At 48.3% G+C, this 14091-nt stretch overlaps 1 protein-coding gene across 3 annotated transcripts in view; it reads left to right on the top strand.

The window, feature by feature from the left end:
- The first annotated feature begins 3560 nt into the window (after nt 1-3560).
- Nucleotides 3561-14091, top strand: part of snx13 (sorting nexin 13) — a 21086-nt gene continuing 10555 nt past the window's right edge. For all 3 annotated transcript variants that reach the window (XM_067255960.1, XM_067255958.1, XM_067255959.1), the window contains exons 1-6: nt 3561-3700; nt 10456-10568; nt 10906-11008; nt 12009-12098; nt 13385-13506; nt 13831-13952. In XM_067255960.1, coding sequence (XP_067112061.1) covers nt 3689-3700; nt 10456-10568; nt 10906-11008; nt 12009-12098; nt 13385-13506; nt 13831-13952 — 562 coding nt within the window. In that variant the 5' untranslated portion in view covers nt 3561-3688. The remainder of the gene's footprint in view (nt 3701-10455; nt 10569-10905; nt 11009-12008; nt 12099-13384; nt 13507-13830; nt 13953-14091) is intronic.

Here is a 14091-nt window from a genome sequence, read left to right as displayed (position 1 = left end):
CACTCTCACAGGAGTGGCAAGAAACAGTATTGGAGAGCATGTCCAAATGTTGATACTGCTTGTGACTAAAAAGAGACCCTCAAACCTCAACACACCATCCTTCTTAATCTTTCTGTCTCCTCACCTTTCAGTTTGATGCTACCAGCCTGTCTCTGGTCTCTCAACCTCCCCCCCCCTCCATAGCCAAGAGGTTCCCCTCTCCCTCCTTCTCTTTACCAATTCTTTTTCTCTCACTTTCTTTCTCTCTGACCCCCCCCCCCCCCCTCTCTCTCTCTCTCTCTGGTAAAGGTGTTAATTCTGGCTTTATAAGTCTGGCAGCTGGTGTCTTACAAACCATTTGCGTCTTTTTTTGCTCTTGTTAAACTGCTCTAAAAGCCCCATAATCCTACACCTCTGGAGGCATGGTGGGTAGGAGCCAACATCACAGGGCACCTTCTACCACACACACACACACACACATATACACACACACACACACACACACACACATATACACACACACACACACACACACATATACACACACACACACACACACACACACACACACACACACACACACACACATATACACAAACATACTCACGCACACAGACATATACACACACGCATAGTCATGGCATGGACATGACAGCTTCTCAAATCTGAAGAAGATATTTTATTATAGTAAGGATACAGTACATGTGTACCTGTGTGTGTGTGTGTGTGTGTGTTTGTGTTATAAATTGTTGTATCATCTGGAGTACATTAGAGGTACAGAATTTAAGTGAACAAGTCCGCTACCTGCAGCCACAGAAACCTCTGAGCCTCAGGAGCCAAGCCCGATGACATTAGATACCGAGTCACACTCTGAGTTAGGGAGAGAGGGACAGAGAAGAAGAGAAGAAACTGAAAAACTGACAGAAAGAAAGAGGAATAAAGTGAAACACAAAGACAGAGAAAAACAATAAAAAAAGAAAGAGTGCGAGAGAGAGAGAGAGAGAGAGAGAGAGAGAGAGAGAGAGAGAGAGAGAGAGAGAGAGAGAGAGAGAGAGAGAGAGAGAGAAAGATGGGAGGTAGAAGATTTTCGAAGACCACCAGGAAAACTATCGCCCACAGCAAGGCTTTTTATTTTGTCTTCCTCCTGCATTTGATGAATAAGGGTTATTAGAGTAATACCACAGTAATATTGACTCAGCAATTACAGGGAAGCTTTACATGACTTTAACTAAGAAAGAAAATACATCTGTCCAGTGTTTACATTAGAGCTGACCATTTCCCACTTCCTGAGCCCACACACACACACTTACTCACACACACACAGCAGGTGAAATACAATTTCAAGATAACTCCCAAACTCCCACTCCCCTCTTAAACAACCACTAAATGGTTCCATTGACTTTTCTTTGACCATTTCCCCTGCTCTTTTCATCGTTCTCCACTCCTGTCCCCGACGATACCCAAACCTTAACTCCCAAACAGACAGGGCCAGGAAGTGAACCCCCCTCCTCACAACACACACACACAAATACATTGCCTGAAACCTGAGACACAGGAAGTGGTCCTGCAGTGTGTCAAGTCAGCCCAGACACATGATTCTCCTGTAGAGAAAGAACCTCTGTTTTTTCTTTAAAATGTTTTTTTTCTTTTACTTATTTCGCTCCACTCATTGACTAAAAGTCTTTCTTTTCTCCCCCAAAAGTACATGTAAAAATCAGTTACCCAGTCCTGTGGCAGCACCAACTAGCCAGCCAAACCTGACTTGGTTGGTGGAATGGTGATCAGGCCTCAAACAAGGCCTGTTACACACACACACATACACACTCACGTACACACACACAGGAAACGTTAGAGGTACACAGTTAACTACTCCTCTTTGCCCACCGTGCCCCAGGGCAGATGGCCCGGTGACATGCCCTGGTGACCCCTCTTACCATAGTGATTAAAATGGGCAGCACTCATCTGCAAACATTTAGGCAGTGTCACCCCTAATTTACCCTGTGTCATTCTGTCACAGAGACCCTGTGGCACACAGACACACACATTCCCATTTATGGTGAAATTCCTCTCTTGTGGCATGTGAACTCTGACAAAGCAGTTTTCCTGAGGTGTAGAACTGTCACTGCAGTTCAGCCACGGTTAGGGTTGTATTATAAGCAAAGGGGGATTGTCTGTTGTGAACGTGCTTGACTGGGGTATTAGGAACACGAACACATCAGCACAGATTATTTAACTTTTGTTTTTAGGAAGCGCGATGGCTGGTGTGATAGTGCCCTCTAGTGGCAAATATTATTTTACTGGGGGGGAAAAGCTGAGTTGCATTCCAAACTCTTATCACCAGATTGTGACCAACGTTCTGCACCTGATCACTCACGCATGAACATGTTATGACAAACTGACTCACTCACAAAAAAACGGATGTACTGGAAAAACAACTCATTCGACCCAGGCCTTAGTCTTTCCAGAAGAGCATTTGACGATTCAGCATTTCAAATACAATGACTTTCAATATCATAAGTGCATGAGGAGTAAGGCATTTTATCATTCAAGGAAATTGAAGAGGAATTTCAGAAAGGAAACTTTGCAGGAGGTAGAATGTCAAAACAAGTCATTATACCTTTTATCTATAAAAGAACATATTTACTGCTCACAGAAACATTTACTGCCGTGAAGCAGGGGTACAAAGTTTAAAAAGTCTTGTGAGCGTGTGTGTGTGTGTGTGGAGGGGGGGTTAACTGGACTAGCTTGAACCTGCCCCAGTCTTAAGCTCTCCACCACGATAGAAACACTGGAATTTTTTATTTTCCTCCTATCTTATCTCTGCACTCACACTGTACCTCACATGAACACACACACAACAAATTCCGTGAGATATGAGACGGCAGCTAATATTTGATGTACGTGCGCCTAGGCAGAGAAACCATGGGTAGCCTTTTCAGTGTGGCCTGTCACGTTGGAGCAACCATTGGATCCAGGGACTATATTTGCCTGCACCCTTGCCTCCTGTGTGACCCTGCTGGGGTTCTGCAAACCTGGAGAGAGGTACTGTTATCACCACAGCAAAACGCTTTTACTTGTCTGTCGGTTTATTTTTTATGAGTGCCTATACATGGGGGATAGCTTCCAGCAGGTCACTGAATAATATAGGTCAACAAGTGGGCACAGCCCTGCAGTGTAATGGAACATAAAAAAAAGACTATGCTAATGCAAATACACAGCAACGCACACACACCATGCTTTGGTAATTAAAATATGGTATTAAACCTTTCTCAGTTCGCATGGCTGAAACTACGCAGTAGAGATGATGTCGTAGCACAAAAGTCACAAAAGGCCGCCCTTGCTTTTATCATATAGTGATTCAATCATATTTTGAGCAAGCGAGAAAACTGCATTTGGAATACAGTCTCACAATGAATTATATGGATCACTCTAACTGCAAGGAACATCGCTGACTGTTGTCAATAGAAATTTAAAAAACAAAAGCAGGTAGTCACGGGTGTGTGTTACATGCGTCATCATATGTCAACGAATCAGCGAGCGACGTCGAAAAAGGGGTGCCCGAGACGTAAAGCTTGCAACATGGCTACTGTCCGAGGAGAGTACGGAGACTGGAAATACAATCGTTTTTAATCAAGAAAATAGAGAGATTTTTGCGTGATACAATGTGGTGGGGTTAGCCTAAGCCACTGCAACCACAGCCTTTTAAACTATGTTTGCAGAGGTAAGTTAAGACGTGCAAACGATGTGCGTGTACGAGTTTGTTTTCCGTGCGTTGGACGATGACAGCTAGCCTCGTATTTAGCCTGCCTAGCCTCGCAGCTAGCTAGTTAGCTAGATAACATCAAATCACAGGTAAACACAGGACGGCGCAGACAGCTTTTCTGTTTTCTAAAAAAGCATCTGCTAAATGCCTGTCAGTCGAGGATTACACGGCTAATACGATGAGCTTAGTCTCTACCGTCAACGCCGTACTTGATTTAGCTCGCTTGTTAGCACTACTAGTTGAATAAGAAACGTTATGTGTTTCGATTATTATGAGTAACATTGCTGACAGAAGAAAATCTTTATGGCTTCAACACATTATTCAGGTGAGAGATATGGGCGCGCCCAAAAGTATACAGCTAGCTATCGATTTGCCTAGCGCTAGTTAACGATATATGGTTATGTTTTGCAAGTGGAATGAGTTGCAGGAGAACAAGCAGAGTAGCGAGCTTTTCTAGCGCGTAGTTGACTCCGTTTCAAAGCCGCGTTACTATCGCTATATAAACAATATAGTGCTGATCAAGTAGTACCATAGACTTTTATTGTCTTGATTCTGTTAGCTAGTCTCACAATCAGCTTTTTTCCTTGTTCAATGTTTACTTGCTTTGGGTGTTGAATGCCATTACAGTCACTTGCTAAATGATCTAGTAGCTTGCTTAATAATAACCTCAATCACTTCACCTCTGGACCCATCGTGTATACCCAATGGTTCTTGTTTACATCTACATCATGATGACATAGCACGTAAACAGAGAATCACAGTCAAATGAAATATATTATTGTTGAGAATCATAAGAAGTTGACCTTTTTAATACTGTGAAGGAATAAATGAACAGGCCCATTCTGCAAATTAGTTTTGTTTACAGTGTCAATGTATCTAGCGTCGTTTCAAGTTTTAAAGATGGCTGTTTCACTGATGACTGGTTATAATCAAGAGTGGGTTCAGAAGCCTTTATTATTGGATAGGAGTGATCAAGTCTACACTATTGGCCTTTTAAAAAGTATCCCTTATCTGTCCATTTACAACATTATATCCTACCTGTGTAAAAACTTTGGTCTACTTCTTCATGGTAGTCACCAGTCAAACCTTCCATCAGCTTATCAAGTCCAAGTTAGTGTCATATAATCTGTCATAAATGTATGCCACACCATATTAAATTTTTAATTCTTACTTAATACGTGTATTCCTTTCCTCTATGATAATGAACAGAAAAAATATATAAATATAAATATATATAAATATAAATCATTTGATAATAGTGAAATTGACATTACATTTATTGTGTTAACTACTTATTTTAATTCACATTATATCAGAGGAGGTCTGCTCTGCTCCCACAGACCCTTGGCAGATGGCCAGTGTATCATAATATCATAGTCGCTCTCTTGACCTATGCAAATACTCACTAATGCATAGCTTAACACCTCTATATCTGACCACCGTGCAAAAGGCTATCTATAGCTCTATAGTTTCTATCCTGCTTGGTGAGCCAACTTGTAATCCAGTGTGTTATAAAACTAAGACGTTATGATGCTGCCCCATAAATCCACCCAGTTTTACCATCAGCGTCTTGCTGTCTTATGAACCTGCCTGCATTTGACAGCCAAAGGTAGATGCAGTAACCCACCATTAGCACATCTAGGATGTCATATCCGAAGGCAGCGTTAGGCCAGTGACAGAAATGTGTTTCTCATAAGTAGGTTAAACCTCATTAAGGTGTCTTAATCAAAGCTGTGGGGCAAGGAGGCTGAGGCATCGCTCACATCAGGCTTGGCCGGCGCTGCGTAGGGCACAGGCCGGCCAATCGGATGTGAACTGGTTCAGGGCACGAGGCGTTGTGAGTGTGTAGTGGGTGACGTTAGTATGACCCTATTTTTACATTTCGTCATTTAGCAGACGCTCTTATCCAGAGCGACTTACAGTAAGTACAGGGACATTCTCCCCGAGGCAAGTAGGGTGAAGTGCCTTGCCCAAGGACACAACGTCATTTTGGCACGGCCGGGAATCGAACTGGCAACCTTCTGATTACTAGCCAGCTTCCCTCACCGCTCAGCCACCTGACTCCCCCTATTTCATGTCCACTGCTGGACACCTGCAGAGCAGTTCCTGTGAGAACAATATCAACAAAACGGCCACTTGACTTTCGAGTCAGTATAGGAATTCATGTCGTCGGCAATATTGATCCACACTCGTTTCACACAGATTTCAACACAGCCTTCTCCTCACCACATGCTGCAGGACTGTATTCGGAGCATTGGGGAATAGAGATGACCTGTGGTGTCAGTCGTTGTCAACACTTGGCCAAGCAGCAGTGTAAGCTAACCATCTTCTGTCAACTACTGTAGACAGGAATCAGTCGGTCTGCTCGGGTTAGGATCCTATCGAGACACACAGCAGTACAGCCTAGAGCAGGGGTGTCGAGTCCTGGTCCTCAGGGGCCGCTGTCCTGCATGTTTTAGATGTGTCCCTGCTCCAACACACCTGATTCAAACGAATGGGTCGTTATCTAGTTATGCAGAAGGCTGCTAATGTCATATCCTCGGGTCTCCGTATCCTGCAGTAGAGAACCACTGGCCTAGAGGATGCTCTAGGATGCCTGCCAGACATCGGAGCACTAGGATCGACGCCAACGCTAGTGGTCATGAGGATGATGAGAACGTTGGAGTCATGATTCCCCTCTGTGATTGCTTGTGGATTTTCGTCTCTTGAGCCGATCGCAGTATTCGCCCAATCCCTCTCTACTTTCTCTCCCCTGACGCCCCCCCCCCCCTCCGTTCTCAGAGGAGAACTTTAATGGGCTGTGTTAACCCCTTGCTCTGGATAGGCAGGAAGTTTACCCCTGGCTGTGCAGGGTCACTTAAGCCCTGCTTTACCCCCCCCCCCCCCCCCCCCCCCCCCCCCCTTCAGCTTGTCCTTTACAACCCATGTCATGGTCTTAGCTGCCACCAGCCTGACTGTCGTCAGAGCACCCTATTGTGACGCGTCACCTCTGTACTCTGATAACTCTGGCCAAGGCCGCTGTGATGCGTGTGTGTGTGTGTGTGTGTGTGTGTAAGTTAAAGGGAAAGGCTGGCGTCAAGGACATCTCTAAATACCTTTTTACTGCCAGGTGTTAAAACTCCGGAAGTGCAACACTGACCCTCGCCCCCCCCCCCCCCCCCCTCTTCCAACGTGCGTGTGTAGTGTGTGTTTAAAGTGTGTGTGTGTAGAGATATGTTTGTAAGGAACCTACCCAGCGAGTTGGCGGTGGATCAGAGTGAATGTGTCAGTAAGCAGAAACAGGGCTACTGATTGAGAGTGAAGCTTCTGGTAACACAGAGGCAGTGTTTTGGAGGGGGCTGCATGGTAAACAGGCCAGCTCTCTGTTTGAAGTGAGAGCCACCGATAATGACACTCGACCACAGCCTCGACGCGGCGCGAACGTTAGTTACTCGAAAGTGGCGGGCCGCGGCCCAGAGACGGTGTTCCGGCTCTGCGTTGGGGAGCATCCGCCACCGGGACGGCGTGTCGCGTGTCTTCGCACGTGTAGCATCGTCTGAAGTTTTTGAAAAATGTGTGTGTGTGTTTGGGGGGAGGGGGAGGGGGATTGGGTTAGCTTAGAGATCTGTCTGGTGGTGTGATTGCTGGAACAGATGGCGCAATGTTAAAGCTGGGTAAGCTGTAATGAGTCAGTGCCAGTGAGCTGTCTCTTATTGAGCCACAGTTTCACGGCTCGCTCACACCATCCTGCAGGTCAACAGTGGTCCCCATGTACTGCAATCTACATTTAGTCATTTAGCAGACGCTCTTATCCAGAGCGACTTACCGTAAGTACAGGGACATTCCCCCCGAAGCAAGTAGGGTGAAGTGCCTTGCCCAAGGACACAACATCATTTGGCACGGCTGGGAATCGGACTGGCAACCTTCAGATTACTAGCCCGACTCCCTCACCTCTCAGCCATCTGACTCCAATCTGACGGGCTTCAGCTTTCCAGGATTTGATATGCTCTCCGTTGAGCATCAGTAACCTAGGTGACGGTCGGCATTATGGGATGTATCTCTGTCGCATGGCCGCGCCCCCCCCTCTCGATATGATCCTTCAGTTGCAGAAGGTTTGTCACAGGAGGCTGGGTCTAAGCCTTAGATCACATGGTGTCTCATTATCTGGGGCTATGGTTTATGACTTGTGTGTAGATCCCATGTGATTTAGCCTACTTGTTCTGATCCCATGAGATCTTGCCAATGCCACCCTCCTCATCCTCCTCGCACAAAGACCACTCCCGGGATCGCAGCGGCCTTTTGCTGCAGATCTCTACCCAGCGGCGATGAAACGCTGTAAACATTGTTTATGCTCTAAGGCCCCGAGGTGGTTGTGCTGCATCGCCTTGCCTGAGAGTTCCACTGGTTCCAGTCTTCTGATGCTGTCAGTCAGGGCTAGCTTTGGTTCTGGCCTCCCAGCCCGCGTTGGCTGAGCCTTTCTCCTTCCATCCCATATGGCCCATGATTGCAGTGGGGCGAAGTGAATGAGGGCAGGCGGGTTTTGACACATTCTTAAAGCGCCTGCGGTGATTCACATTCTGTCCGTCTGCCCGCCCCTGTGTTGGTTCAACTGGTTTTTGAGCCGTGCTCATTGACACTGAGAAGATGTGTTTAGCCAGTTGTATTGTTCCACCTGCATAATGGGTATGTATGTGTCTCGACTTGTCAACGCTGTGGTCTGAGTGTCTTCTGGGCCTTGAGCCTTGTGTCAGACAGGTGATTTCTGGTTGCAACAAGCAGAAATCACCAATCACAATGAATTTTTGGTGCTTTAAATCAAAATTGTAAACAACCTAATGGATTGTTTTGGACTGAAGAAGACGAATTTATGAAAAACTATTCATAAACGTTCGACATTCCATACAGTAACGTCTCCTTTTCTCACTGGCGTCATGTTTTCTGTGTTCTGATTGGTCGGTTGGCTGTGTTGTCTAAATATACGCGGGGGAACCGGTGTATTGATGCGGTTGATGGAGGGCCTAATGGGTATCATCAGATATTAGACCATGATGGATGGGAAGCAGACAGAACAAAGTGTTTGTTGTCCTCGGGCGAGCCTCTCAGCGGTGCTCCTCTCAGCCCTGGGAAGCTCTGCTATCCAAGCTACATTATCTTCTCAGATCATCACGGTCTGATCTCAATCTGATATGCTCGGAGCCCGCGTGTACGTGCACTGGGTGTGCGTGTGTGGCTGTGCGTGTGTGTGTGTACGGGTGTACAAGCGCGTGTGTGTTTGTATCCACACACTCGGCGCCTCGTGTCGTTTTACGAAGATGGCTCTCAGCCTCTCTCGTTAACACGGCCTAGTTCTCTCCTCCCTCCTGCACCTGGAGAAGCTGATTCCCCCAGAGGGCAGCGCCGCGGCCCCAGTCACCGTCACACTCCTCCAGGCCGATGGCACCTCTGGTGGGCCTCACTGCTGCTGTACACCTGGGTCTGCCCGCCTCATCCAGCTCCCCTGGAACAAAGCCTCGCCCTACTATCTGAAACATGGGTATGGCGCAGTGGGAGGGCGTTTGACTGCAGACGAGAGGTCACGGGTTCGAATCCCCCACAGTCGCTTTGGATGAAAGCTTCTTCGAAATGAACGCATTGCGTCAGCAAAGCTACCGTTTCGACCAGGTGGTTTGGACTACGACTTGTGTAGTGGGTGTTTGGAAGCATCCCTGCACTAGCTCTAATAAAAATTTGATTGGATTTTTTGTCAAGCAATGTCACACAGAGCTTTACAGATGCCCGCAGGTCCCACCTATACAACCAACCTGAGCCCAGACATCCAACTAGAATGTCTCAACGTCCAAGTTGTAGTTCTAGCTGGATGTCTCCCAAGGCAAGCAGAGAAGCTTCTAGGCCAGTTGACCTTAACGGGTCAAGGCAGAGCTGGTATTAGCCTGCTAGTCTGTCTCTATCTGTGTCAGTGCCATGGCAGGGATATGAATTGAGAAGTAGCTTGTGCCTGCCCTGCCTGCCTGATCATGCAACCCTCCACTGAAGCTAGCTAGCTAGCATTGTTCGGAACGGGGTTTTGTTAGCTTGTTAGCCTGCATGCTATACTGGGTCAGGGTACTGTGAGGTCAGATGTTAGAGATGTCTGTTTCCTGCACTGGCAATAACAGGAAGCCAGAGGATGACAACTCTCTCTGTCTTTCTCTCCCCCCTCTCCTTCTCTCCTTCTCTTTCCCTATCTCTCTTGTCCTACTAAGCCCTCTTCTCTTTTTATAGTTTCTTTTATTTCCTGACGTAGGCACTTTAAAGAAAAGGCCAGTGATTTGGTGTCTGTGGCCCCTTTGTCGCCACCGAATGCACTAAGGGATGGGAAACATTATATAGGACATGTCATATCCTCGGGTCCCGTATCTCTCCAGTATAGGATCCTGCATTGGACAGTTTAAATAAGTAGAAACATTAGTTTCACAGTCACTGCAGTAAGAAGGTCACCTGTACTGAGGTGTGTGTGTGTGTAGGGAGTCAGATGGCTGAGCGGTTAGGGAATCGGGCTAGTAATCAGAAGGTTGCCGGTTCGATTCCCCGCCGTGAAAAATGATGTGTCCTTGGGCAAGGCACTTCACCCTACTTGCCTCAGGGGGGAATGTCCCTGTACTTACTGTAAGTCGCTCTGGATAAGAGCGTCTGCTAAATGACTAAATGTAAATGTAATGTACTGAGGTGTGTGTGTGTGTGTGTGTGTGTTACAGGCCAGTCTGTCCATCTGGGGATGGGGGGGTCTTGGAGTCGTGCTTTTCCTCATCACCTTTGGACCCTTTGCTATATTTTATCTGGCCTTCTACATCTTCTGCTTCGTCGGAGGGTAAGTAGAGCGTCTATATTTGCTCCTCATGCACATTGGAGGAACGGCTGTTCCTGAGCGTGGTAGTGTTGAAGGAACGGCTGTTCCACAGCGTGGTAGTGTTGGAGGAACGGCTGTTCCTGAGCGTGGTAGTGTTGGAGGAACGGCTGTTCCTGAGCGTGGTAGTGTTGGAGGAACGGCTGTTCCAGAGCGTGGTAGTGTTGGAGGAACGGCTGTTCCTGAGCGTGGTAGTGTTGGAGGAACGGCTGTTCCTGAGCGTGGTAGTGTTGGAGGAACGGCTGTTCCAGAGCGTGGTGGCGACGGAGGCCTGATGCAAGCGTCCTCCTCCTGTTCGCAGGGGTTTTGCCGTCACGCTGTTGTACGGGAGGACCAACTCAGAGAAACACCTGGAGACGTGCGAGCACTCTTACCTGCCGCCCACGGCAACGGGTATCCTGAAGGTATGAAAGCACACACACAGCCTTACCCACAAATAGGGATGGAACGGTACACAGAAGTCACGGTTTGGATCATACCTCGATTCAGACATCACGGTTTGGTACGAGTTCGGTACAATGGAGCAAGCAAAACAAAAATGCAATTATTATTATTTTTGTGCATGTCTCAGGCTGTACCATATAAATTCCGATTGCTTCAGTGATTTTTGGTCCTATTTGTATGTGTATCTAAACTCCTAAAGGCTGGGTAAGCACTGAACAGTTTTTTTTGTCTCGTTCCAGTGATTGGCACACCTGGGTGATGGCGTCGGATATGAGTTAGCATGTTAGATGTATTTCCACTCACATGTTGAACAACGCCGACACACAGTCCTTGTCTTATCCACCACTCTCTCGCCTGTACTACTGTAACTGACTGGGAAACTGAAGTTTTCCCAAACTTGCGATCTTAAAGAGGCCAGCGGGTCCTCTATCTCTTGTGGGTCGCCACCACTCGCCATACTCGTCCTTAGTGCTGCTAGCTAGCCTATCTCTGACTCACTCACTGGACCGTCGACCTGACAAAAAATGGCATACATAGGCTAGCTCGGCTACACAGGCTGCGGCGCCAATCAGAGCTTCAGAGCAAAAGCGGGGCTACAGATTAGGTGTCCCTAAAGAACACGAGTATCTAACAGTAGTTCCGCATTACATTAATTAATTTGCACGGCAGTTTTATTTATTTTTATACCGTGTATTCTCTGTGTAATTTCATGCACCGAACCGTGACGCCCGTACCGTTTCGGTTCAATACGAATACATGTACCGTTCCACCCCTACCCACAAACACACACACACAGCCTTACCCTCAAACATAGACCATACACACACACACATACAATCATAATTTATTAAATTGAATGTGAGCTTGACCCCTGAACCCTCCCCCTGAACCCTCTCTCTCCCCCCCCCCCCCCACACACACACACACACACACACGTCCGTCGTCTTGTCCTTCCCTCAGACGCTGGATGAGATGAAGCTGGAGCAGAAGCCCATCAAGATCGACCGGAGGCTGACCGGCTCGAACTTCATAGACGAGCCACTGCAGCAGGTGAGACTAGCGGTGTGTAGGCCCTGGTACACACCCTGGGGTGGTGTGCAGGCCCTGGTACACACCCTGGGGCTGTGTGCAGGCCCTGGTGCACACCCTGGGGCTGTGTGCAGGCCCTGGTGCACACCCTGGGGCTGTGTGCAGGCCCTGGTACACACCCTGGGGCGGTGTGCAGGCCCTGGTACACACTCTGGGGCGGTGTGTAGGCCCTGGTACACACTCTGGGGCGGTGTGCAGGCCCTGGTACACACTCTGGGGCGGTGTGCAGGCCCTGGTACACACCCTGGGGCGGTGTGTAGGCCCTGGTACACACCCTGGGGCGGTGTGTAGGCCCTGGTACACACCCTGGGGCGGTGTGCAGGCCCTGGTACACACTCTGGGGCTGTGTGCAGGCCCTGGTGCACACCGCCCCAGGGTGTGCAGGCCCTGGTGCACACCCTGGGGCGGTGTGCAGGCCCTGGTGCACACTCTGGGGCTGTGTGCAGGCCCTGGTGCACACTCTGGGGCGGTGTGCAGGCCCTGGTGCACACTCTGGGGCGGTGTGCAGGCCCTGGTGCACACTCTGGGGCGGTGTGCAGGCCCTGGTGCACACTCTGGGGCGGTGTGCAGGCCCTGGTACACACCCTGGGGCGGTGTGTAGGCCCTGGTGCACACTCTGGGGCGGTGTGCAGGCCCTGGTGCACACCCTGGGGCTGTCACGAGGACAAGCAGTCCTCTGACAGCCACGCTACATGGCTAAAGGGTTATGTTACCCTCTGACATGGTCACTCAGCTGGAGAAGGGTCTTGCTGACCTTGCACTTATTTTTATTTTTGGAAGATGACTCGACTTACTTTGTTTCTCTCTCTCTGTCTCTGTCTCTCTCTCTCTCTCTCTCTCTTTGTCTGTCTTGGCTGTTTCTTGGTAGCTCCTTCTTCTTTTTTTAAATAACAATGCACACTACGACCTTTTCACTTGCAAGTATGTGCTTTCGTCCGTGTAGCGTGAAACAGAGTAACCCAACAACAGCTCCTCCAATCATCAGGGCTGCACTCTGTGGCCTCTCTGGCTCTCTGTCTCGCAGAATTCCATCTCCCTTAGTGGACTGTTATGTAGGCTATGAGTTAAGAATGAGTTATGTGGTTCTTATAGTCGCGTCTGTGTGGAAACAGGAAATGGGATTAAGAAGATGGCTTGATTTGATTTGTGTGTAGGTGCTCTTTATTAGAATTCCATATGGACTAGAACTTTCACTTTTGTGCAGTCATAATGTAGGTCATCTGTTCCTCTCTCGTGGTCTTCCCCAGGTCATCCAGTTTGCGTTGAGGGACTATATCCAGTACTGGTACTACACTCTGAGCGAGGACGACTCCTTCCTACTGGAGATCAGACAGACCCTCCAGAATGCACTCGTCCAGTTCTCCACACGGTATGATTCCCGTGCTGGAACCATGCACTTCCTGTGCCGGAACCATGCACTTCCTGAGCCGGAAGCATGCACTTCCTGCGCTGGAACCATGCACTTCCTGAGCCGGAAGCATGCACTTCCTGCGCTGGAACCATGCACTTCCTGTGCTGGAACCATGCACTTCCTGTGCTTGATATACACCAAGACAATTCATATTATTCTGTAGTTGATTATTGAGGGAATGGATGGGTCATGCTTATGGAGTGTGTTTTTATTGACATGTTAATAAAACACATGTACGCGTATATGAAAAGGTGTTGTGGGCGTGTTGACGGGTGTGTTCAGGTCCAAAGAGGTGGACTGGCAGCCTTACTTCACCACTCGTCTGGTGGACGACTTCGCCACTCACCTGCGAGTCTTCAGGAAGGCCCAGGACAGGCTGGGAGAGAGGGAGGACAACAAGCATAGTATGGACACACTCACACACATGCACACACACACACACATGTGCACACACACACACGTGCACACATACACACGTGCACACACACACACACATGTGCACACACACACACACACGTGCACACACACACACATGCACACACA

Source organism: Osmerus mordax, chromosome 18 (genome assembly GCF_038355195.1).
Source record: "Osmerus mordax isolate fOsmMor3 chromosome 18, fOsmMor3.pri, whole genome shotgun sequence".
NCBI lineage: Eukaryota > Metazoa > Chordata > Actinopteri > Osmeriformes > Osmeridae > Osmerus > Osmerus mordax.
Note: the sequence above shows the minus strand (reverse complement) of the source record. Positions and strands in the feature narration are given on the sequence as shown.